General features: G+C 46.0%; 1 protein-coding gene, 1 long non-coding RNA gene and 1 other non-coding gene across 16 annotated transcripts in view; 2 read left to right on the top strand and 1 right to left on the bottom strand.

The window, feature by feature from the left end:
* Positions 1 to 648: 648 nt before the first annotated feature.
* Positions 649 to 1,630, top strand: LOC120098269 (uncharacterized). Its single transcript, XR_015642849.1, has 3 exons — positions 649 to 934; positions 1,189 to 1,251; positions 1,505 to 1,630. It is a non-coding gene; the product is annotated as an uncharacterized LOC120098269 (long non-coding RNA).
* LOC120098360 (small nucleolar RNA SNORA13) lies at positions 967 to 1,100 on the top strand. Its single transcript, XR_015643212.1, has one exon. It is a non-coding gene; the product is annotated as a small nucleolar RNA SNORA13 (small nucleolar RNA).
* A 933-nt stretch (positions 1,631 to 2,563) lies between the features above and the next one.
* Epb41l4a (erythrocyte membrane protein band 4.1 like 4A) overlaps positions 2,564 to 26,530 on the bottom strand; it is a 209,261-nt gene continuing 185,294 nt past the window's right edge. For 9 of the 14 annotated variants that reach the window (XM_087592894.1, XM_087592890.1, XM_087592898.1 and 6 more), the window contains 6 exons: positions 16,473 to 16,592; positions 9,207 to 9,254; positions 8,351 to 8,419; positions 4,386 to 4,496; positions 4,189 to 4,270; positions 2,569 to 3,097 (listed from right to left, as the gene is read on the bottom strand). In XM_087592894.1, coding sequence (XP_087449020.1) covers positions 2,963 to 3,097; positions 4,189 to 4,270; positions 4,386 to 4,496; positions 8,351 to 8,419; positions 9,207 to 9,254; positions 16,473 to 16,592 — 565 coding nt within the window. In that variant the 3' untranslated portion in view covers positions 2,569 to 2,962. Of the gene's footprint in view, positions 3,098 to 4,188; positions 4,271 to 4,385; positions 4,497 to 8,350; positions 8,420 to 9,206; positions 9,255 to 16,472; positions 16,593 to 26,530 lie in introns of all 14 variants that reach the window. The other 5 variants (NM_001437515.1, NM_001437517.1, NM_001107397.3 and 2 more) reach the window with 2 other exon arrangements.

Raw genomic sequence — 26,530 nt, forward strand, 5'->3', positions numbered from 1 at the left:
TTTTGAGACTGGAGATTATGTAGCCCAGGCTGGCCTCTAATCACTAAGTAGTCTAGGATGAGCCTGAACTCCTCCCTCAGCTTGGGCAGTGCGCGCCACTCTACCCGGATCTTAATGTTGTTTGGTTTTTGTTTGTTTATCGATTGTCCAACACTAGACTGCAAGAGACATCATTCACATCCCCATTCACGGGCATTTCAGACAGAACCTGGAGCATGTAAGTCCTAGGCCTTGGTTTTGCTTTATAAATTTTCAACCTTACTGCTCCTTATCCGGAGAAGAACCATCCAGCCTCCCCCAACTCTGGGTCTGAGCTCCTCCAGCTCTACGCCCGCTGCTCATCACTGACCAAACGCTCTGGCCAGGAAGGAGGGATAGCTGGACACACACTCGACAAAATATCCTTATCATCCTATTTGCTGTGCGGAGTGGGGTGCAGGGCAGAACCGGTCCCACAAAAGCAAAGGGATCCGGTGAGCGCCCTCTTTCTAGGAAATCGGCGCCGCAGCCTCCCGCGGTGCACTTCTCCCTCCGGCCACACGGCGGCAGGAGAGAGCGCGGCGGCCGTAGTACAGTCCGTCCCCCCCCACTCCAGCGGGCAGTGGTCTCTTCCGGTCGTAGAAAAGCATTGTGGGAGGGCGACGCGTTCTTTCTCTGCTCTCACGCGGCGCGTAGTATGGGTTTCCTGGTAGCTGGGGCTTGGGAGGTGGCTGTGGCCTGCTATCTAGCGTGTCCGCGGTAGACTTTGGCCTACGTCCCCTTCCCGGGAAATCGGGGGATGGCCCTAACTCGGTGGCCGCGTGAGGAGCACGGCCCGCCGGACCCCGCGTGAAGTGGGTCGGTGTGGAAGCCGAGCTCCGTTTGCGACGTAGATCTCCGCCGCATGCCCAGGCGCACAACTGGGCGGAAATGGCGCGGACATCCAAGTCACAAGGTAGGACTGATTGCCTGACGCCCTACTCATGTAGCCTTTGTGTTGCCCGTTCACTTTTGGTCACTAGTGAATGTGGTGTCAAAAAAGGCATAAATTAATGCTTTGCGGCCTTTCCTCTCCCTGGAGTTTGGTATCTTGGGTTTCAGGAGCTGCATAAGTAACAGAAACTCTACTCTAGCTTATGTATGTAGGTGAACTTTCTGTCCAACGCTGCGACTGTAGTTTATTTAACTGGTTCTTAACTCGTTTGGCAGGTAGGTGTCTGAAGCTGACGGATAACTTCCAGAACGACACGCGGGAGCACAGAGTGGCTTAAGGTAGGATGACTACAGAGCACCAGGTGTGGGATTTCCTTTTAAGTTGGAATGCCGAATCATTAGTCTTCTTCTCTTGTACTGCCGCTGCAGTTACAATCTGGAGTTAATGCGGACGGTAACTCAGAAATGACAGCCTTTACCTATAAGTCAAAAATAGGATAGTTTTACCAACACTAAAGGCTTTGAGTGGAGATAGGTTACCAGATAAGTTTTTTGAGACAGGCACTAAAAGCGTTTTTATCTTTCCTTTTAGGATGTCCTCGATGATTTGGAAATTGGATCTTAAGAGGCATGGGTGACTTAAAGTGTGTCAAAACTCCACAGATGGACGTACACTTGTAACAAGGCTGTGAATAAATACGTTGATATGCCGTTCTGAGACTCGTATGTTGTGTGATTGGCAGCCACCTTAACTGAGTTCATAGGTGACAGCTGAGCTGATGGCTAGATTTCAGCTTAGATTGACATAGTCCCCTTTTGGCTTAACAGGAAGGGACAGCTAGTACTTCCGTGGGGATTCGTGGTCATGCATTTTACTTAAAAACTGTCCTCAGAGTTAGAGTATCACAAGTGGAAGGCTTCCTGTGTGAGATGAATCCAAGATCAGGGCAACATGAGAGGCGGTTGGTGGGGGTGGGTGCCACTGCAGAGCAAAGTTGGAAAGTGAGCCAATGGGGAAGCCGGGAGGGCTGGAAGAGTTGAAGCAGTAAAGAGACCAGACCGCTAAGGCTTAGGTTTTATTAAAGCAAGATGGGGAGCAAAGCAGTTCCACGCAGGTGGGCCGAAGAAGGTACCACAGTGAGGTAAGCTGCAAAGGATGTGGGGTGTAGAGGCAGCCTAGAATTAAAGCAGTGTATGAAGGCATTGAGACAGGACACTGCGTGGGAAGGAATATTTAGATTTGGTTTTAGTTTTGGGGGCAGGGGGACAAAGGTCACAGTTGAACCTCAGGAGTTGAGGGTAGAGTTTGGCAAGCACTGTGTCACTGAGCAGTCGACCCCCAGTTGAATCACTAGGTAGTAATAAAACTGGCTACAAGATCAACATAGCTCTTGAGCCCAGCAGAGGCTTAAATAATAAGAATGGAGAATTTCAAGGAAGCTAGAGATTGCTACAGGAAAGGATGAGTCACACACAGCCACTGGCAAGATACAGAAGGTTCTTTCTGAGTACTGTTGTCTGAAAAGCCATCACACAGAGGTAAAGATCCAAAACTTGGAAACATGGGTGGACAGGTGTGTAGGGTAGGGGACAATGCCTACATGGGCTTTTTTTTTTTTTTTTTGCCTCAGAAAACACAAGACAAGGACACTTAAATTCAAATCAACACTTAACAGCTTTTTACATTATTTGTAAATAACCATTGGGACTTAAATGTCACAAAATACAATATTACAAACAGTTGTGGGAATAAAAGTCACTACAGTCTGATGGCAGCTGGGAGTCCAGGGGCTCATCTGAAGCCTCTGGTCTTGGCTGTGGTGGAGAGGTGAGAAACACAGTTGGATGGTCAGAATTTCAGGAAAGAGATGGTGGTATCCAGTGAGTTCATAAGGTTGTCCTTCCAAAGGCCCACAGCACAAGAATGCTGTACATAAATCCTTAAAAGATGCCAATTTTCTTGTGCTAAGGACACGAGTCCAAGATACGTGGGTAATTATCTAATTCACAGTTTGAAAAGTACCAGTGACACACGTTTCCCTACACCCCTTCACCCAGTGACGTCTGTCTTGAGCCGAGCAGCCTGGATGGTTTTTATTGTTTTTGCTGTATGTTTTCCAGCCAGGTTGGTTGTAGAAAGCTGAGATTTTTCTTCAATCAGGCTGTCTTTAGACCCGTTTCTTCTCTAGAAAAAATTCAAAACAGTCAAAATAACCAAATCAAGTACTTAAGAAAAAGCACCAGAAGCTAGGCACAGAGGGACACACGTGGAAGCCCAGGAAAAAAGCAAACCTAGCCTGAGCTACATAGCGTGGCACCCTAAATTTATTCGTTTATGGCACTGAATGTTGTAATTACTTGGAGAAAATTAATGTGTGAAAGTTCCCCCTAGTTAACTACAAAACCAAAATGTGCTTAATCTTGGTCTGACAATTGGGTACACATCAGCTTTCATAAAAATTAGGCACAATTCACCTGTGCAAGCATTACTTAAGAGACTATCAAACAAGGCTTTTTCTTCTAAAGACTGGAGGGGAGACAAAAGCCTCCCCTGGTTCCGTTCCAGAGAGCCACACCATGAAATAAATGTTCATGTGCAGTGTGACAGCATGGAGTTCCCTATCACCTGGGACATGTCACTGCTACAGAGGGCAAGAGAGATCACCTGCCTACCTGACCTGCACACCATACCCAGGAGTCCCTTGGTTGGGACTTGTCAGATGGAAACACCAAGAATTCCACCCACAGGCCTCACTACAGCTGCCTGGGCCTCCTAGGGAAGATGGGTTGCTATGTCTTCATATGTAATAACATCTGAGAATAGACTCAATACTGTGTCCAAAGGAATTCCTGAAAGCACAGGATGCTTCTCAAAATTCTCATAGGCTGCTTACCTGTGGTGCATACCCTTGACCCCAGCATGCGGGAGGCAGAGGCAGGACCAGCCTGATCAACAACAAAGGGGTTCCAGACCAGACCAGACAGGTTTACAAAGTGAGACCCTACCTCACTTAAAAAAAAAAAAAAAGCTTTTTTTTTTTTTTAAATATCATCTGTTGGGCTGGCAAGATGGTTCGGTGGTCAAAAGCCTTGTAGCTCAGTCCAAAACTACCTGAGTTCAAACCCCAGAACCCATGTAAAATAGTCCTGAAAGCAGTTCTCTGACCACACAGACCATGCTCATACTTCATGCACACGTATGTTATATATATATAAATTGTATATATATATATTGTATATTTATTTATTGTATACATACACACATAATTTACTAACCTGATGAACTGTAGAGCCTCCAGACCCCTGAGCATCTGAGGAACGGGTGACTGGAAGTGGTGGTACAAGATCTGTCTTTGAGCTGCCAAAGAGAAAGGGTCAGAGTTTGTGAAGAAGATAGAACTCAGACCTTAAGCTCCGCAGGGCAGGGAACTCTGAGGGCTGTGTTGTCTGGAGCCATGAGATTGACCACTCACTTCACTTCCGAGAGGACGGATCGCTCTCCGTCTGAGCACTGGGATCTGCGGTACTGCCGGTAACTCCTTGGGGAATGCGAATGCCTGATGCGGACAGGGTCACCCTGAGTCCTGAGGAAACGGGACAAAGCGAGGACACAAGCACAGAGGTCAAAACAGCATGGTGATGTGCAGTTTTCCTGAATGCTACACTGTAAACAACTTTCAGACTGCTTTTACTCGGCTCTTGTGTTTATTTTGCAGGTGGGTTTTTCATTTTATTCAGGGTCTCCTGAATCCAGGCTGGCTTCAGACTGAAGATGACTTAACCCCTGCTCCCCAAGCTCTACATCCCACACTCTGAACCTGCACCTAGCCAGGCAGATGTGGGGTTTTCGGGGAGGGGGACGGCTGGGAGGGTGGGGTTTGGAGGATTTAGGGTTGGGATTTTTGTTTTTGTTTTATTTTTAAGACTTAATTTTTATGGTCTTTGAAAGCAGTAGTCTAAATTTCATAGTATTTTACAAAAGAAAAATGCTGTCCTGTTTACACGTGCAGATGGAGCTCTTCATAGTGTGTGTGTGTGAGTATGCGTGTGTATGTATGTGTGTATGTAACCACAATCTTCGTGGCTGTTGTTGGGAGACAGGGTCTCATGAGGTAGTCCTGGCTTGGACTATGCAGACCCAAGTAGCCCTAAGAACCTGAATGCTCACCGCCTCTCCTCCAGACTCTGAGAACACAGCTGTGCTCTACCTAGCCTGTCTTAACCACTTAATACTTCTGAGATTCAGTTGAGTTCTCTGCAAGAATATGGGAGGAAATATCTACAGTGAAAACAGAAGCTTCATCTCCCTGTCAAAAAAGGTCAGTTCTAGGGGACTCCATCTACGCTGGGAAACTGTTAAATTCTTCAATTTCAATGTTCTTGGCACACACATAAAGATCAGGTGGTAGACAAGTGTGCCTTCCTGACTGACAATTTCACAGTGTGAACACATCTGAGAATGTCCCATGTTATGCCATAATTCTTAAGCACTTAACTTTAAAAAAAAAAAAAAAAAAAGCAAACCTTGACCTAAAAATGATGGCAAAGGGCTAGTGAGCCTACCACCAAGGCTGACCTGAGTGTGAGTCCCAGAAACCAGCATGATGGAAGGAGAGAACTGGTTCCACAAGCTGTGCCACACAAGTGGGTAGACACATATGTACATACGTACATGCATATGTACATACATACACACGTGCACATGCATATGTACATACATATGCATATACGTATACACATGTGCATGTGCACATACACACATGCATATATACACGTACATGTACATGCATATGCATACAGGCATGTACATACATATACACATGCATACATATGTGCATACACGTGTGTACATGCATGCATATTATATACATGCATACATATACGCATACATACAGGCACACATATATACACATATATACATACAGGCACGTATAGACACACATATACACACATGCATACATATACAATATGTAATACATACACACGTACAGACAGATGTACATATATACAGACACACATACAGACGTACATACAAAGGGTAACGAGAGGTGGATGGCCAGTGGGAAGAGGCTGGGGAGGCTGGGCCTGTGGCTTTTCTGGATGGGAATACTGGGTTATAGAGGGAAGGTAGTAAAGTGTGCTTCCTCCGTATTCCTGGAGATTATTCAATCGAATTCTCAGCTGTATTTACATTTTAGTGGTTAAACCAACCTAGGAGAGCACACCCGGGATCTCTGAGTCTGGAGCAGAGCCAGGAGAACACTCAGGTTCTAGGCTACTTCAGTCTACACAATCCAGGCCAGTTTCCCCTTGACCCACTACAAGGCACATAACAGCCTACACGAACTCAGCGGACAGGACTGGGTCCTGGAGATCCCTGCTAAGCACGCACAAAGCCGTTCAGTTCAGTGTGGTCCCATGATGGAGTCCTAGGGTGTAATTGCTGTGAAGAGGCACCATGACTGAAGCACGTCTTATAAAGGCAAACATTCATTTATAAACTCTTATAAAGGCAAAATATAAAGGCAGCTCTAGTTAAGAGCTGGATTAGTGTCAGAGGCTCAGTGCATTATCATCATGGTTGGAAGCATGGCACTGTACAGGCAGACGTGGTGCTAAAGGAGCCAAGAGTTCTACATCTTGATTCAAAGGCAACCACAAAGGCAGCTCGGAGGGGACTCTTCCACACTGTGTGGAGCTTGAACAGAGGAGCCTCAAAGCCCACCCCCACTGTGACACACTTCCAACAAGGCCACACCTCCTAAAAGTGCCTTCTTTCCCATGGGCCAATCATGTCCAAACCACCACAGATGGGAACTGACTTCAGCTCATATGACAGTTTTGTGGAAAATATAATCTCTTAGTGTTAAAATAATATACAAAACTGACTTTGTTATCAATGAGTACCTCAGCCAAAAAAAATTTTTAAATGGACATTTTCATCATTTATTGTAACGTCTTACGTACAAATAAGCAGAAGAGAAGAGCTGAGAGTCGTGAAGTACAAGACAAAAGCAGTTTATGATGTTTGAAACAGTTTCACTCTTTGGCACAGGCTGGTCTAGAACTCACAAGAAACCAAGCTAACTTTGAACTTGTGTCAATCCTCCTTCTACCTCCCAAGTTCAAGGATTAGAAACCTGAGCCACCACACAAAAAGGATAGTTCTACACACCTTTTCTACCTCTTTCTTTACATTAATCTTCAGTCAGATGGAAATGCTGCATGGACCACAGTGTAAGAATGAACTGTTCCCTCCTGTGGTAGTGTGACTGGGAATGGAGTCCAAATGCTCATTTTCTTTTTAAAGATTTTATATATATATATATGAGTACACTGTAGCTGTCTTCAGACACACCAGAAGAGGGCATCAGATCTCATTACAGATGGTTGTGAGCCACCATACGGTTGCTGGGAACTGAACTCAGGACCTCTGGAAGAACAGTCAGTGCTCTTAACCACTGAGCCATCTCTCCAGCCCCAAATGCTCATTTTTGAATACCTAGTGGAACTGTTTGGGAAGGATTAGGAGGTGTGGCCTTGTTGGAGGAGGTGTGTCACTGGGGTAGGCCTGAGGTTTAAAAGACTTGAGCCATCCCAGTGTATGCTCTCTGCTTTCTATGCTGGGTCAGAATAAGCATCAGTTGTTCCTGTCACCTTTGCTCTGCCATCTCTGACTCTAAGCCAGATTCTAATGTTGTGGTTTGCCCTGGAGTTATCTGTATTTTGATGCTAATTCCACTGCCCCAAGGACAGCAACCTAGTCTGGTACTCAGGAATCAGGTGACTTCACCAGAAACTTCTCCCCATTGAATTTGTAAAGTACAGGTGAGGGGCAGGTACAGGATAAAAGGGGGCCTATCATTGGAGGAGAAGGAAGGATGGGCTGGAGAGAAGTTTGAAGGAAGAGAAGGAGACTGGAACAGGAGGAGAGAGGAGGAGAGAGAGAAACCGTGGCAGGACAATGGAGGCTGACGTAAAGATCTCACTCTGTGTATTTGCAGGTTGTTATCAATGTTCTTAAGGGATGGATGGTACCGGGCTTTGTATATTTAAGTGGATAATTAGATCTTATCAACTGGATCTAAGATTATTGTGTTGTGTGTTCTTTTATGTGAGGGTTTGAGTGTAGGAAAGTGTGCGGCAGCTGGAGACACTGGGCCGCTGCGGTGGAGTTGGGATGTGTTTCCGCCAAGATATCTAGCAGACATCTTGGGGCACCTCGGTTCAGGACCTAGCAGGATAAAAGACCAACAATACTTTTTTTTTTATTTTTTATATTTTTACAACAATATTCTAATGCTCCGAAACTGTAAGCCAAATTAAACACTTCTTCTTATGTTTCCTTGGTTATGGTGTTTTGTCATAGCAATAGAAAAGAAAGCAATATACTTTGACACTAATAAGACTGGGCGGAGACTTCCGAGGCTGTACTCACTCCACTTTAGTGTATGGGATCTCTTTCAACTGCTCCTCTGACAACCCGGATGGGTCCACAAGCTCCTTCCTAGGAAAGAGTAAGCAATGAGGTTAAAAGAAACAGAAAGCCGCTGGGCCTGCACACACCAATACCTTTCATAACTGGCAAGCCTTCCTGTTCAGCCCTTGTCTCAAAACATGGGCTTAGTAAAAGCTGTGCACACGTGTGATGTGCACAAGGCTGAGAAAGCTAGAATATGCTGGGGGGGAAATGGGAGAAACTCTTTCCTGTAGCCCTTGGCCTCTTTCCCAGCTTTCTAGGCCTGCTCTCTTCAGGGACCTCACTCCCTGCATTGATAAACTTCTTGCCCTGTGATGTGCCTTTCTTTTCTATACAGATTTACTGGCCCAGCTGAGGTGCATTTACAGGCAAACTTAGTGACCTTGGATAGAAGGCATCAGTCTGCCTGTAGTCAGCTGCTGGTGTGTGACACTGAAGCCCGATGTCAGCATCAGATGATACAGAATGAGCATGGCACCTGCCGGGCACCAGACCAAGGCTCCTTGCAGTAGCACTGGCTTATCCTGTAACCGATTGCAAATGGCACATATCACGGTGACCATATGGCTCAGCAAGCACTTGCTGCTCTTGCAGAAGACCCAGGTTCAGTACCCACATGGTGGCTCACCATCATCCATAATTGTAGTTCCAGGGGATCCAGCAGCACCAGGCATGCACATGGAGCATATACATACATGCAAGCAAAACACGTGTGTGTGTGTGTGTGTGTGTGTGTGTGTATACGCACATGCAGATGTACAATATTTACATGTATATTCTAAAGTTGTACCCATGAGGGAGACCCAGTACTCACTGGATATGCTTCCACAGTTCTTCTTTTGCTTGGATATCAGGACTTCTCCTGTAAATAAATGAGACAGAATTCACCCTTACAATATATGTCATTCACAAACACTGAGTTACCTGCGATAGTTTTGTGAGGTCTCCCTTGCCACCCAGCTGCTGAAAGGAAATGCGAGCAGAGAGAGAGAGGGAGAGGGAGAGAGAGAGAGAGAGAGAGAGAGAGAGAGAGAGAGTACAGAGAGCGCAGAGAGAGCAGCAGAGAGAGCAGAGAGAGCAGCAGAGAGAGCAGAGAGAGCAGCAGGAGAGAGCAGAGAGAGCAGCAGGAGCAGCAGAGAGAGCAGCAGAGAGAGCAGAGAGAGCAGCAGAGAGAGCAGAGAGAGCAGCAGGAGCAGCAGAGAGAGCAGCAGAGAGAGCAGCGAGAGAGAGCAGCGAGAGCAGCAGGAGAGAGCAGAGAGAGCAGAGAGAGTAGCAGGAGCAGCAGAGAGAGCAGCAGAGAGAGCAGCAGTAAGAGCAGAGAGAGCAGAGAGAGCCATTACAATTATCAGAGAAACGGTAGCAGGTCAATTCATTATTGGCTAGTGAGACTGAAAAACTCACATAAATGTACATAAATAAAAATGAGCCATTACCAGAGTTTCGCTTATGAAAGGGCCTGGAAGCAAGGCAGGGGGCAGGGGAGGGGTCTCACCACAGGTTTGATGCCAGCCTAACCATCCGGTGTTACGTAGTAAGACCATGCACATCACAAGCAAAAACTATATAGGGAGGGAGGGAGGGAGGGAGGGACTCAGACATTTGGGAGCACATGTGCAAACCCTCTGGTAGTGACTGAGCAGTAATTTGGGGGCTCTGGTTCCTGAGCTCACTGTCTACTTTTCCATCGCACTTACTTATGTGTGCACATGTACACACACCACTGTGCACTCGGGACGGTCTGCAGCACTTAGCTCTCTGGTCCCCAGAACTCAGTTCCTTAGGCGAGACAGTAGGCACCCCTAAACCTGCTGAGCCAGTTCACCAACTGCCCGCTACTTTTAAACAGAGAATTCATTTCCGTTGCCCACTGTAAGACTCTCAACACAGTCTGCCATGACAAGCAACAGCCATGAGGGGAAAGCAAGTGGTCCCCCATTTCATGTGACATCTCAAGTGGCAATTCTACAGTGAAATGTAGGCCACAAAGAGCCCATCTGTGGCCTCCACTCATGCTGACATGCTTTACCCGAAGACCAGAAATGATAGGTAGCATTGTGTCCAACGTTCTAGAACCATCAAGCTAACTGTGAACCCCCATTGTAGCGAGGAATGGTGAACTTATTTCAGTTGTTGCCACCGTCCCTTCAGGAGAGAGATCTATAGGAGATCCCCAAATGGTCCTAAGCCATACCGATAAAAAGGCCAAGAATTAAGCCACAGACCACCCCGCCCTGTGGAATTTTATACCAAGGTCCAGCATCACTTTCAGCATACAATCTTGTCGATTCTCTCATCTGTCCCTCATGGCTGGGCTTTCTGAATCCACAGACGACAATAAGCTATTTATTTAGCTACAGAACAGACTAAGTGACTTTTCCTTTGTGTGTGTGGACTGGTGAGAGGACAACCAAAATCTGCTCCTCAGATCAAATGAAAAGGAATGAACTATGGTAAGGGGTAGGAGCCAAAGCACTGAGGTCCAACCGAGAACGCTGTTGAATACTAACTTGTGTCATATAAAGTTTTATGCTTTAAAGATCACACAAACAGTCTGGAAGGTCTCCTGAACAAAACCTGTCTTTCCTACACTCTGCCCATCTGATCCCCTGGGCAGTATGCCAAACTGTTAAATGATAACTAAGAGGGTGCAAAGATTTCAGAGTACTAAGCTTTTCTTCCACTCCAGGCATGCTGGGCCAGCATGCAGTTCTCAGAGGACGCCACCCAACGGTGGGTCAGCATGCAGTTCTCAGAGGACGCCACCCAACACTGGGCCAGCATGCGGTTCTCAGAGGATGCCACCCAATGGTGGGTCAGCATGGAGTTCTCAGAGGATGCCACCCAACGGTGGGTCAGCATGTGGTTCTCAGAGGATGCCACCCAACGGTGGGTCAGCATGCAGTTCTCAGAGGACGCCACCCAACGGTGGGTCAGCATGCGGTTCTCAGAGGACGCCACCCAACACTGGGCCAGCATGCAGTTCTCAGAGGACGCCACCCAACACTGGGCCAGCATGCAGTTCTCAGAGGACGCCACCCGTCATCTATCACATGGTGTGGATGTGGAGGCGCTGCTGTGCTCACAGCCTGTTCTCCCAGGCACACTGGAAAGGTGGGTTAGCCGTCTTCCTGTTACAGAAGGTTTTGAGCTCTCCTCACTGCTGATATTTTGAGCACTGACTCTTTGGGAACTTCCCCGTGCTTTGTAAGATTAGGTCAGTGACACCCCAACATCTAACCACTAGAAGCCAGTAGCCTCCTTAACGTTAAAGACAAAAATGACTCTAGGGAGCCCATGAGATGACTCCACAGGTAAAGACACTTGCCACCAAGTCTAACGACCTGAGTCCAATCCCTGGGACTCATATTGTGGAAACTCCCAAAAGACTTGGCCTCCACACATATGATATGACACATAGTCCCCATCTGACCCCTAACACACAAATAAATAGATGTAACTCAAACCGTTAAATGACTCTGGACATTGCCTAGTGTCCCAGAAAAGATAAAGTTGTCCCCCACCTGAAAATTACGAATCTGAAAGTAGCTAAAATTAGGTGACAGAAGTGAGTGGACAAGTTATCGTGACGATCTAGAGTGTGACCGCAGAATCAACGCTGACAGCGGGCAGTGGTTAGAGACAGAAAGAAAAGGAGGCGAGACCTGAGTCCCAGACAGTGAGAGGGCAGATGAAGACCGGTGTCACCTGAGGCTTGAACCCGTTCACAACAGCTGAGGAGGCAGAAAAACAATTCACAAGGAACGCAAAACCCATGGCCACTATGCCAAGCCTAGTGTGAGATGTGAGGAAGAGGAACAATTGTTTTTGAAAAAGAAATGTGCGTGTGCAAGAGAGAGAGAGAGAGAGAGAGAGAGAGAGAGAGAGAGAGAGAGAGAGAGAGAGAACTTAGCAGGTGTGTGTATAAATGACTTGGCAGGTAAAAGCACCTGCTAGCAAGCCTGGTGACCCGAGTCCCATCCTCAGATAGACGTAAAGACTCATAGGTTGTCCCCTGATGTCTACACACCCTACACAAACACACACACACATGCACTCAAAAGGAATGCAGTGTAATTCCAACACACACATACACACAAAAAAGTAGCAGCATAGCTCAATGATAAAGCCATAGCAGCCGAACCATGCAACGCCCTCCGTTAGGTCTGCAGTGCTGCACGCCAGACACACCAAGCAACAGACGGTGACAGCACAGGGCAGTCTTCTACGACTGGAGCTTCGGATAATTCATTTCTTATTTATTCCTTTCTGTTTGTACTTTTAGCCAGAAGACTTCCTTAGCTTATGAAGGGGGGGAAGTTAAGAACTTTTTACATGTAAATAAGTCATGTGAGTCCATTCAAAACACCAGTCATTCTGTCCCTGAGAACTTAGCATAAACCCAGTTCTAAGATCTCCACTAGCCTCAAAGAGGTCAGGGCATGGGGTTATTCTGAAGCTGGAAAAAAACGACAGTTTCCTCTGACCGCTAGACCACCCGTGATTTAAGAAATACAACGACAGCTACCTTAATGGTGGCTCTATTACTTTATGTCTATATCTGCACATATAAATTTTATATTATCTGTAGCTCAGTTGGGAAAGCTTGTTTAGTGTGCACAAAGTCCTGGGTTCTATTCCAGCACACATAAAACAGATGTGTCAGTATATGCCTATAACTGAGCACAGGGGATAGCACAGGAGAGCAAGTCCATCCTCAGCTACATGTTGAGTTCCAGGCCAGCCTGGGCTACATAAGATGCTGTCTTAAAAAAAAAAGGCAAGAAAAAAGACTTATGCAGATGCTTCATTTAAACTCTTCAAAAGAAGTCCCTCAGTTGTCAGTAGAATATAACAAACATAAACAAGCTACCCATATCGGTCCAGTATGTTTCAAAAGCATCCCTATCTACACTTGTGCAATGGCTCAACTTTAAACCAACCAGAGACATTAGTTTGTACCCCTGAGCTTTTAATCCAAGCCCCTGGGCAGCAAGGGAGGAGAACTGCAAACTCAAGGGCCAGTCTGAGCTACACAGTCTCAAAACAGAACAAAACAACAACAACAAAACCCTACGATATTCATTTCAAAGTAACAAATACGGTGGTGGCCATCTTTAATCTAACCACATCTCTAAAAGGGAGTTTAAAGTTGAAAATAAGTAAGTACAAAAATGATATTTACTTAGAGAAGAGAGAACAGTGAACACACTCTCCGTGCTTCTGATATTCCTGAATGGTCAGAAAAAGTGAATTAAGGTTTATCCCCTTCCTCCTTTCCTGTCCTTATTAGGAACAGGGAGGCCAGCAGGCTGTGGGAGTTTGCTCAGGAACATCCTGGAACTTCCTTGAACATCTATCTACGTATGCTGGCCTTTGCATTTCATCTGCCCAGCACTCCCTATGCAGCCTCAGGCTCTTTTTTTTTTTTTTTTGGTTCTTTTTTTCGGAGCTGGGGACCGAACCCAGGGTCTTGCGCTTCCTAGGTAAGCGCTCTACCACTGAGCTAAATCCCCAGCCCCCAGCCTCAGGCTCTTAATCAGTATTTCTCAGTGTAATACAATGTGGCCACCAGGGGGCGGTGGAGCCCACTCTCACACAAACCAACCATTGTTTGAAGGGCAAAGGCGAGGCCCCTCTGCACAACCGAAGGAGGCAAGGTTACTCGGGTGGAAAGCAGGTTCAGCCTGGCTGATGCTGACCCTTTATATGTTTATATCACAGCAGCAAACACAAACGTCATAGAAATGGAAAATATACCAAGTAATGCTGAGCTTCATAACACTCAATAGATAAGACCCAGTCATGTTCAACTGAAAGCTTGTTGGAGGTAGCACAAGCAATATTATTATTATTTTTTTTATTTTTTTTTTATTTTTTTTTCCGGAGCTGGGGACCGAACCCAGGGCCTTGCGCTTGCTAGGCAAGCACTCTACCACTGAGCTAAATCCCCAACCACTATTATTTTAAAATAGAAACAGAGCTTGTAATACAAAATCTAGGCAGAGATAGTCTTGAAGCAGGTGAGCAGTGGGAACAATTTGACAACCTGAGATAGCAAGCTGAGATAGGTTTGGAGATATATGTGTATATATATATATATATATATATATATATATATATATATATACATACACATATACACACACACATATATGTATATACATATATACACATATACACACATACATATATACATACATATATATACGCACACATACATACATATATATCCTCCTTCTAATAACACCCTCGACAGCCTGACACCATGAACTACATGCACTACCCAGACATACCCCTCTCTGGACAACACACCCATCAAGCTGTATGCACACCCAACTCGAACAATGAATAACTTTCACATTCCCATTAACGACCATTAAACTCAGACAGATTCTACTCAGTCATGCTGTGGTTATGTCCAGGCTTGTGAGTACATGGCCGATTCAGCCTGAACTGGTTTGGGGTGCACGCAATACAGGGCAAACTTAGTCCTCTACGTCAGCGAGCAGAGAGAAGCTCTGCTTTCCATCAAAGGCCTGTGTGTGACTGGATATGTAGATGATTACACACAGATGCATTATGGGAAAGCATGTGCGCAGTGAGCAAAGGTCTGCTAATCCACTTCAGCCATTCAAATCAGAGAACTATGCAAAGCTCACCCCTAGTAGCCATAGTCCTCCCTTCCTTTAGACAGCATAGAGAAAGAAGCCCCAGACCCCTGAGTACCTGGGGTCCTTGGGCACCTTCAAGTGTGTGACACAGTGTCACTCTTGACAGCATATTGGCCTGGGTAGAATAAAATTACCTTGCTGTTTTGCAAACCTACGTGGGTCTTTGTTACAACTCCTTGAATAAGAGAACTTGTGCACTGGAGAAATGGCTCAGTGGTTAAGAGCACTGACTGTTCCCGAGGTCCTGAGTTCAATTCCCAGCAACCACATGGTGGCTCACAACCATCTGTAATGGGATCTGATGCCCTCTTCTGGTGTGTCTGAAGACAGCCACAGTATTATTCATGTACATTAAATAAATATTTTTTTAAAAAAAGACAGACATTCTAATCAAAATCTAAGTATCTCTGATTGAGGCGTATCCCTTCAAACACAGGGCTCACAAGCTCTGTGCTGTGGCCTCTACATGCTCTCCTGGCCTCCAGCATGCTCTCCTGGCCTCCAGCATGCTCTCCTGGCCTCCAGCATGCTCTCCTGGCCTCCAGCATGCTCTCCTGGCCTGTCGACTTAACAGCACACACTCAGCTTCCTTCTGCCTGCTTCCCTCAGACCTACCCAGCTGGCTGTGGCTTCAACCTCCGAGTTCCATCCTCTCCCTGTTCTGACAATACTCTCTCCTCCCAGGAGTAAGGCACACCACACCGTTCCTGACCACCCAGGATCTCGAAAGGCTTTGGGGCTAACTTTTCAAGTTCGTCCCAGCTCACCTGCATGCTTAGCAAGTGGAGCAGGCCTAGGTGGCCTAACTCCTGATGTACAGACCAAAGCACATGCGCACAGGTACACACGCATGTACAAGCGTGCAAGCACACCACCTTGTCAGCTGACAGAAAACTAATCTGGGGGATGGGAAATCTCACCGTGATGGGGTAATTGTGTCATTTCCAGGCAACAGGAGGGGCAGGCAAATCTCAATGATTCAATGTAATGAATCACTCAATGACGACTGCTCGCAGATGGTAATTTGACAGCAAGACAGTCTGGCTCGATTCGGAACAAGACTTCAGAGAATTCTGAAGACTCCAATGGGGCAAAGCAGCAGGTGTTTTACCAACAGCCTGGCTTCAGAACAAAGGAAACTATTATTGACCTGGCTGGATGTACGCATTTGGTGGAAAGCAATACAAAACACTGATGGCGTTGTTCCCATGACAGTTTGAGTGCCAGCTTCGAAGCCTTCAAAAATGGCTGCTGGATGTTACACGTGTAAGAAGGGGAAAACAACAAATAAAAATGTGTATTCCGGGTTGAGGTGACTCATTAGGAGACTGCGTGTCCCTCTGCCTGCTCTGCCAAGCTGCCGGCAAGCTCCCTGGTTTTGAAGGAAAGTGGAGGGAGAACCCACATACGAGCGAGATCTGTGCCTGGATCTCCGGTTGTTAGGATCCACTTGGTTTTTCTCCTTCTGTCTCCTTAACACGGCTTCCCACTGAGGCGCTGAATCAACCATGTCATTCTCCTGTCGTATTCTGGAAAGACAAACCAGGCATCTGAAGTTAACCTCTGAGGTGGGCATGAGGCGGGCATGGCGAGCTCACCCAGAACGGCACTCGGCAGGCTCAGGTAGGAAAGTCAGGACTCTGAGCCACCCTGGCAACACCGAGAGCCTGTCTTAGAGACAACGAAGAAATCGGATCCACGCGGGAATGGAAAGGGAAGCAGAGTAAACCAAAATCTTCAGTCCTAACCTCCCAATCACCTCAACCTCACTTTCCAGATATTTAACAGTGATTTGATGATATCACTTTTGATTTGAGAATAAAAACTGGATTAATAAATCTGTAAGTAGGTGTACCTGTAAATATATACACATAAACATAGAATGTCCATACTAAATATGTAATATGTAAAGTAACTCACTGTAACGTAGATACTTAGTTTCTGTATGTCCTCAGTCTGGTGCACTGTCTCTTCTCATCTCTAATTTGATTCGTCTGAATCCTTTTTTCTCTGTCTTTTGGTTAAGTTGGCTAAGGACTTGGTAATTTGGTTAATATTTCTGTAAAACCGACTCTTCGTTTCCCTGACTCTACTATCTATCACTTTCATTATTCCTTTCATTAATTCTAGATATGACTTTGATTATCTCTTCCTGTTTAGTAGTTTTGGGTGTTGTCTCTTACTGTTTGTCCAAACCTTCTGTGATGGTTTATATATGCTCAGCCCAAGGAATGGCACTATTAGAAGGTGTGGCCCTGTTGGAGTGGGTGTGTCTCTGTGGGTATGGGTTTAAGACCCTCACCCTAGCTGCCTAGACTCTGTCTTCCACTAGCAGCCTTCAGATGGAGATGTGGAACTCTCAGCTCGTCCTGCACCATGCCTGCCTGGATGCTGCCATGTCCCTACCCTGATGATACTGGACTGAACCTCTGAACCTGTAAGCCAAAGTCAATGAAATGTTGTCATTTATAAGAGTTGCCGTGGTCATGGTGTCTGTTCACAGCAGTAAAACCCTAACATCATTAGCTTTCAAATGTTATTTGAACTGTTAGGGTTTTACTGCTGTGAACAGACACCATGAAATGTTGACATAATGAAATTTTATTTCATTAAGTTATGAGTTTGCTCTCTCTCCGGTTTTGTTCATGTCCTCGCAAGGCTGCCTCGTGTCGTCCCACAGATTGTGGCGTGCTGGGTTGTCATTCAAGTCTAAGACTTTTGAGCTTCTGTCTTGATTTCTCCCGCACCTCTGTTATCCTTTAGCGCTGTGTTCTATGGCCCCCAGGCATGTGTGTGCTTTGCGCTTTCTCCTGGGGGTGACACCCAGTCTTATTCCACACTGGCCAGAGAGAATGCAGGATGTCCCTTTACTCTTCCTGTGTTCATTAAGACTTGCTTTGTCCCCTTGGACATGGTTGGTTTTGGAGAAAGACCTGTGAGCGCTGAGAAGATCGTGTATTCTTTAGTGTTGGGAGGAATGTTCTGTAGATCTTAGATTAGATTAGATTCGAATTATGATGTCACTTAACTTCAGTTTTCCTTATTTAATTTCTGTCCAGGTGACCTGTATATTGGTGGTTTCAATGTCACCTACAAACTTCTCTTGTGCTAAATCCGTGGCTGAAGATCTAGCTTTACAACGTCGTTGGGTTTGCTCATGTTTGGGGCGTGTATGTAAAAGTCATAGGATCCTCTTGATGGATTGTTCCTCTGATGAACATGAAGTGGCCTTCCTTATTTCTTTGATTAGTTATGAAGCCTATCTTGTCAGATATTAGGATAGCTACACTGCTTGCTTCTTAGTTCCATTTGCTTGGAGTATCTTTTCCCACCCTTGTACCCTAACGAATTTATCATCAAAAATGAAGTATTTTTCTTGAGTTACAAAAAGATGGATCCTTCCTTCCTTCCTTCCCTCCTTCCTTTCTTTCTTTCTTTCTTTCTTTCTTTCTTTCTTTCTTTCTTTCTCTTTCTTTCTTTCTACAATGTTCTGCCTGCATGTACGCCTGTTGGCCAGAAGAGGACATCAGATCTCATTACAGATGGTTGTGAACCACCATGTGGTTGCTGGGAATTGAACTCAGGACCTCTGGAAGAACAGACAGTGCCCTTAACCTCTGAGCCATCTCTCCAGCCCTGCTATTTTCTAATCCTAATTACTAGTCTGTGTCTCTTTATTGGGGAATTAAGAATATAATATAAAGTTATTATTGAAAGACATGTATCAGCTGCTGTCATTTTGCTGACTTTTGTGGTACTGTTTTAGGCCCCTTTTGATTAAGTATTCCACCATTATTTGTTTATTCCCCATGAGCTATGTCCCAGAACTGCTGAGCAGACATTTGGGGTGGGAAAGAGTGGACCTACTTGTTATAAGGGAAGGAAATCCCAGGGAACCACAAAGAATACTGCTCCATCTTCTCATTGCAGAGCAAATTAGAACCAAAAATCAGATATGGACACTAACATTAGGAATATGAGAAAGTATGTAATCTGAGGCCATTAACATCCTTTGGAAGCAGCCCTTCCATTTGACATCATCATGCAAGAACATATGTTTACTTACATATGTATGGGAACATGTCATACAAGAACATATGCTCACTAACACAAGTGTGGGCACACATCTATGTCACAGGTTTTCACTGCAGCACTTCCCTATTAGCCTCACACATCAAACAGGACAGAAAGCCATCAGACTTGCTAGGAGACTTGATACACTACCAGGAGTGGGGTCAGGGCTCATTGGATGCCATCAAGGGGGAAGGATCAGGCCAATAGCAGACGTCCCTTCCCATAGGAGCTCACACTTGATTTCTGGGTTTAGAATTAGACATGAAATTCTGCATAGATTCACCATACAGTTCATGGGCAGCCTTAAATTTCACTACGACATGTTCATCCAGGAAATCAGGATCTTTCATCATCTCAAGTTTAGTTCTAGCAAGACTGCGACAGGCTTAGTCTAGCACATACTTTCTTGTAAATACATTTAGAAGGAAGACAAGCACTGTGTGTACATCCTCATCGACTGTAAAATCCAGAAGGTTAGCCATCACACTCAGATGATAAAAAACTGGCCGGACATAGCAACGCACACCTTTAATCCCAGAACTCAGAAGGCAAAGGCAGGTGGAGGGTTTCTGTGAATTGGAGGCCAGCCTGGTCCATATGGGGGACTGTAGGCCAGCCACCGACACACTAAGAATAAATTCCTGGGTGCACACGTGTGTGTTCCTTTGCCTTGCCAGTGAGAAGGACCACATCAAAGTGAAATTCCGATATACCACATACTTTTAGATCATACTTGAGAGTCTCAAGTACGGCCAGTGAGGCGCTCCTACTTCCTAACCCCCTCATGACCCATGTGCTCTGAAGACAGATGCCCTCTACAGGTAATGGTCTTTCGTAAATATTTTAACAGACGCATTAAAAATGCAAGGCTCGTTGTAGAGTTGCAAGAGAAGCAGTGTTCCTGGGCGACGCTAGTGTGGACACCCAGGTCCAGTCTGTAATGAGGTCTGAAATTACATGCTTACAAAAGGCCTCTGGTTAATGAAGCCTCATTACAGCAGCGACAGTGTCATTTCTTCCATTACTGAACTGTTCCAGAAGACACAGGTGCAACCTGGGAACAAAAAGAAATCCTTGCACGTAGAAGCAAGAATATTTTAGCACTCAGTCCTTAAAGGCAGGGGTTAGTGATAGTCTCTTCTCTTCTCTCTCTCTCTCTCTCTCTCTCTCTCTCTCTCTCTCTCTCTCTCTCTCTCTCCCCCCCTTCCCCCTCCCCCTCTCATCATTGGTGATTAAAGGAAATCTTTGTGTGAGAAACACATCTCCTACAATAATTTTTTTTCTTTTCTTGAGACAGGGTTTATTACGTAGCCTGAACTACTGTTCCTCATGCCTTGATCTCCCGGATACTGAGAGTACAGGCATGCACCACCTCTGGGCATGATTCTTAAGTCTGGTTCATTAAAAGATGTGGAATATCCAAGTGGTTTTTGCTAACTTCCAGCTACATGTTATTTTGATATAAGGATTTACATCATGAAAGAATAGAAATATTAAAAGCCCTGAACTGGCATACAACCTTTAAAAACATCACAGGCAGGAGATTGTCAGTGGGGAGGGAGACCCGTTATCATTTACACTGCAGATCTAGTTGCTTACAAATGCTTTGAATGCAAATGATCAACCTCAAAACTCAAGGCATTCCCTGCCGGAATCTCTCCATCCCTCCTTAAATTTACATTCAACCCACTTTGTCTATTTCCCCACCAGAAAGCAGAGTCCACAGACAGTGTAGGAAACAGATCCTAACAAGGCTTTGACTTTTAAATTAATGTATGGCAGAGAGGGAGTCTAGGAGAGGTGGGAGAGGGGCGGGAAGAGATGGGGAGAGAGAGAGAATGTTTTCAAATAGAACCATTTCAAAGGTGTTTCAGGGCAGGGACTTCTGGTATACCTTCTGCACTTCTCACCAGGCCCCCACAGTCTACCTTTCCTCAGTTGCCCGTGCAATTTAGATTTGCACTCTACTTGACACTTAATTAAGTTTGCTAAGGCTGTGAAGATGAAATGCCGCATCCCCACTTGATAACGAAGTGGAGATAACAGCCATTCCTATTCTCTCTCTTCCTCTCAATTAGAGTTCTGCACAAATCGTCCTATTATCAAATGAATTCTTACACAAGTACCCCGGGGCCCGCTCGGTCCTCTTCTTTTATCAGTTTTGTTCTTCACGAGACCTTCCTTTGTACTGGCTCTTAATTCACCTCTAACGCACAGCGACGAAAGCCACGCTGAATGCTGAACCTGAAATCTTTTGGAGCAAATACGTAAGGCCCGCTCTTGCGTTCTGTCTATTCCCAGCTTAGCTGTTATCTGACCCAGAGACTTCGAGCAAACCCGCTACTCTCTCGTGGTCAGGTTTCAGCTTCCTCATGTGAAGAATTATTGCAAAGATGGTTTCTAGCTTTAAGGCCCAATGTTTCTCTATTGTGTTTTATCTCCAAACCCCCTCTCTTTGACGGCCACATAACATCCTAGACAATTGTCTTGTGTGCCCACTCCACTGCTAAAATTAAATCACCGGGTCCCCACAGATTGGGAACTGTGTTTGGATCAGCTCCACTCATTTTTGCCTTACCTGATATAAAGCAATCTTCTTTTCTTATTTTTGCGGGTAGCTTTTCTTCCCTAGGGAAATTTATTGGTTGCAGGCATCTGTTTGATGTATTCTCTTAAGGCCCGAAAACGAAAACTGCATTTGCTTTTCCGACCTCCCCTTGCCATCAGTAAATTCCTCTGATTTGCTCCTGAAGTTGTTTTACCAGCTTCTACATGCTCCCTATGCCCCTGCTACTACAATGGGTGACCTCTGACGCAGTTTCGCCTTGAAACTCTCCTGTCTTCATGATTTTAAAATCTGTTTTGCCCTATTTCAGAGATCTGTGGGTTGTCTCTCATGTGGAAGCTTTGCTATTGCCACAGACTCTCTGTCAACTCGCATTACACTCTGAAGCCCTGCAGCACCCACACCACAGGTCTACGTCTTGCTATGTCCTAGTAAAACAGAAATCAGACACCCTTGCATCTGCAGCGTGGTGACCGCAGTCTGTCTTCATCAGCCGTCTACAAACTACTGTCCCCCTTCATAACCACAGTTTGTATCTTGTCTTTAAATCAAGTCACCCACATTAGGAAATAATATAAAAGCCCTTAAGGGACATATTAACACCATCTTAAGCTATTCTTCAGATGCTAATAGACAAGAAACTTATCAACAGTAAAAAGCAGGAACAAATTCCAAAGCACCCGCACCAAAATGGATCATGTTTCAGACACCGACTTCAGTTTTGTTGAAGGGAACCAGTTCCACTCTGTTTTCCCCATGGTCTTGAGAACATAAGGCAGCTGAACGTTCCCATCAGATTAGCACCACCTGCCTATGCAGAACACAGCATTGTCTCCTGAATCTTCACAAGCCTCCTTCAGGGAAGAAAGGACAGGTACTCTTTCCATCTGAGCTTGAGAATCAAAGATACAAATGGTAAAGTGACCAGGCCACAGGTACGGAGCAGGCTCCCTACTTCTCACAAGAGCACACAATGCTTCTCACATTTAACTATTGTTGTGCAGACCTCCCGGGATAAGTATAGGGAGAGTCTCCTGCTGCCATCGTGCTGTAGCCCAGTTGGGCCCAGCTTCTCTCCTTCTTCACACTCTAATCCTCTGGTAAAAACCACTGAACTATTCGCCTGCGTCCCTCACCTCTCCAAATCTCCCACTCTGAAACTCTAAAAACCTAGCAGCACATCAAAGCTAAGAAACAAGAGGGTAAGCCACACATCCCCCCCGTGATGCCCACACCAGGAGCAGGATATTCTGCAGATTTCTTCCTTGATTGTGAAGAATATTTTTATCAAGCTCAGGGCATTTACAGGGAGAGCTGGTGGATGAAAACCTTTATTCCAGTCAGTCCACTTCCTGGGTCTCCCTTCAGCATGTGTCTAGGACAAGTTCAGGGTGCAGTCCTATGTGTTCAAGACTATAGTGGCAGACTGGCTGATCTCTTTGTTTTTTACGTTTTAAGGTTTTTATTAGCGTGTACTAATTATACGAAATGGTGAGTGTCATTGTGACGTTTTACATGTGCATGTGATGTCTTTGGCTCATATTCACCCCATCATCCTCTCTTGCTCCTCTGAGAGTCTCAACAATCTCCTTCCTCTTCTCAACTGTTGACTGACCCTTCAGATCTCGGGGACAAAGCTCAAAACTCTTGCCAACCAATTAAAAAAAAATACAACCAATTGTGCACAGGGATCATTAGCTGCACAGTGCCAGCATTCTGAAGGCTCGACGTGTGGCAAATGTAACCAGATCAGTTGTCTCTCAGTGATGGAACAACAAAGAAAGCTCTGACTGAAGCTTGAGCAGGCTGTGGTGAGCTCAGCTGACCCAGTGCTAGCTTAGCGCACGTGAGGCTCTTGTACTTTCTAACTAGGAGCGGCAGTGCACACCTATAATCTCAGAATGTGAGTCTCTCTCTCTCTCTCTCTCTCTCTCTCTCTGTCTCTGTCTGTCTATCTCTGTCTCTCTGTCTCTTTCTCTCCCTCTCTGAGTGTGTGTGTGTGTGTGTGTGTGTGTGTGTGTGTGTGTGTGTGTGTGTGTGTGTAGGTGCAAATCAATCAATTCAAGGTCACCTTGGCTACAGTCAAGTGTGAGGCCAGGCTGGGATACCTGATATCTTATCACCGAAACACAGTACCTGAAGTACACACAAGCTATAAGCCCCCTTAGAAACAAGCCATGGGTGAAGATGCGGAGAGAATGTCTGGTGTACAACCCGTGGAGTGGTGCTGATCTCTAACCCCAGCACTTAGGAAGCTGAATGTTGGGATCAAATTGTTCCCTGCCCTAAGTTGCTCCACACTGTGTAGCACAGGGTGTTTGGGGGCTGTGTCTTTACCTGAAAGACTTAACCAGACACTTTTGACTCCACCATGGGCATAAATGCAGAATCGGGATGAGTCTGCACCTTAGGGATGCTTAACCTCACACACAGAGCACATATTAAGACTTAAACAGAAAACGTGACCCCCTGAGAACGTATGCAGGTAGACGGGACACAATCCATATCCGGAAAACCAGGCCCGAGAACTTACTGCAGACATCAGGTTATGGGATAGAATCTAGAAATGGTTCTAGAAATGTCTACAAAGGGTTAAAAGGCTGCGACAGAGTTCAAGACTTTTCAAGGAGGCCAGAGAAGCAGAAGCTGATAGGAAAGAAAAAAAGCAAAAACCACTTTATTTTGCATCTCTGTCAGCCTTCTCTAGCCATTCTGCAGCACACACACATACACGGGTAGGTAGACAGGAATTGATGTTCTTATTGTTATGTGTAATGCGTGACCTGGGAGCTAATATTAGAAATAAAGACTGGATTGGAAGAACCCGTGTGTCTCAACAGGCCACTGAGGAAATCAGTATGACTTGGCAAACCACTGCCAACCCGCATAGCCTGTTTATTACTTAATAAATTCTCCCACGGAGGAAAGGCACAAACATGTTAGTCTGTTCCTGACACAATGTCCTCAAGACCACGCAGCAGGGGAATCCTGCCTTACACAATGATGCGCTGTCTCTAACACCATACGGAAGGACGACGACTGGTGAGACGTAACTAAATGTGTAAGTTAGGACAGGTGGGAGAATGGAAGATTGGAGGAAATGAAAGGGGGGAGGGGAGGGAAGAGGGAGAGGAGAGAAGGGGGAGAGGAGAGAAGGGGGAGAGGAGGGGAGTGGAGTGGGGGGGAGGGGGGGAGGAAGAAAGGAGAGGAGGCAGAGAGGAGAGGAGGTGGAGAGGAAAGGAAAGGGGAGGGGAGAGGAGAGGGAAGGGGAAAGGAGAGGGGAGAGGGAGAAGAGGGAGAGAAAAAGGGAGAGTGGAGGGGAGGGGAGAGGGGACGGAGAGGGGAGGGAGAGGAGAGGGGAGGGAGAGGAGAAGGGGAGAGAGGGAGAAGAGAGGGGGAAGAAGAGAGGGAAGAGGAGGGGGAGAGGAGAGGGAAGCGGGGAGAGGAGAGGAGAGGAGAAGAAAGGAGAGGAGAGGAAAGGAGAGGAGAGGAGAGGAAAGGAGAGGAGAGAGGTAAGAAGGGGGAGAGGAGAAAGGACCTGGAGATGCAGGGACCCCAGACTGGGACTGGACTGGGACTCTGCACCCCAAAGCACTCTCACCTCAAAGATTTCATTTGATCCTATGTTCAACAAAGCCCATCAGGCATTCTATCCCCTGCCCCATGTTAAAGACCTACAGTGCTCAGAACTGAGCTGGTGAAGTGATGTCCAAATATCACCACAGCAGAGCCGAGATGCTGACCCCAATCCTGGATTGTCCTGGCACAAAACCAGGGCCTCCTGAGCAAAGAAATAATTCAGGGACATCAGAAGGAAGATGCATGGGACAGAAGCTTCAAGAAGACAAAGGAGAAAATGATAAAATACAGAGTGAAACAAGAAGAAATGAAGAGGAGAGGACATAACCAGACATAAGGGGAAGGGTCCTGATGACTGAGACCTTGAGCAAGCAACTTTTGTGATGGTGCACGTCTTTAATCCCAGAGGGCAGAGGCAGGCAGATCTCTGTGAGTTCAAAACCAGTCTGGTCTACAGAATGAGTGCCAGGACACCCAGACTCACTCACCAAGACCCTGCTTCAAAACAGACTAATGACAACTTCTGTGAGCAACTTCTAGCTGACTGTAGAAATGGTGTGAAATCCCCGCCCCCCACCCCCAGCTGTCAGCCTCCCAGAGAGTAGGATATTCACTGGAGTCATGACATGAATAACAGAAGTAGAAAGGGCTGAAGACACATAAACGATGCCCTCATGAAGGAGAGCAGGGCCTTCTGCCGTGGAAGGACACTCTCAGAAACACATCTGTAAGAACCCCCTGCATCCTCGGCAGTTCTGAACCCCAAGGGGCACACGCTTATTCTATGAGAAAACAACTCTTTTGTCAGTTATTCCACTGTTGGATTTTGGCTGTTTGTCAACACACGGTTTCTCCATGTAGCCCTGGCTGTCCTGGAACCCACTCTGCAGACCAGGCTGGCTTGAAACTCACAGAGATCTCCCTGACAGCCTCCTGAGCACTGGGATTAAAAGCATGTGCCACCATGCCCAGGTTCGATTTGACTGATTTATTTATTTATATTTATATATATATATATATGAGCGCTCTGCTGCGTGAACACCTATATGGCAGAAGAGGGCATCGAATCCCTTTATAGAGGGTTGTGAGCCTCGATGCGGATGCTGGGAACTGAACTCGGGACCTCTGGAAGAGCAAGCAATCAGTGTTCCTAACCACTGAACCATATCTCCAGCTCCAGACTTTGACTCTTTAGGTGGTGCTAAAAGCCTCTTCCAGATGAACTCTATTTGTAAACAGCATATCTCC

This window comes from Rattus norvegicus, chromosome 18 (assembly GCF_021556685.1).
Source record: "Rattus norvegicus strain SHRSP/BbbUtx chromosome 18, alternate assembly SHRSP_T2T, whole genome shotgun sequence".
Classification (NCBI taxonomy): Eukaryota; Metazoa; Chordata; class Mammalia; order Rodentia; family Muridae; genus Rattus; species Rattus norvegicus.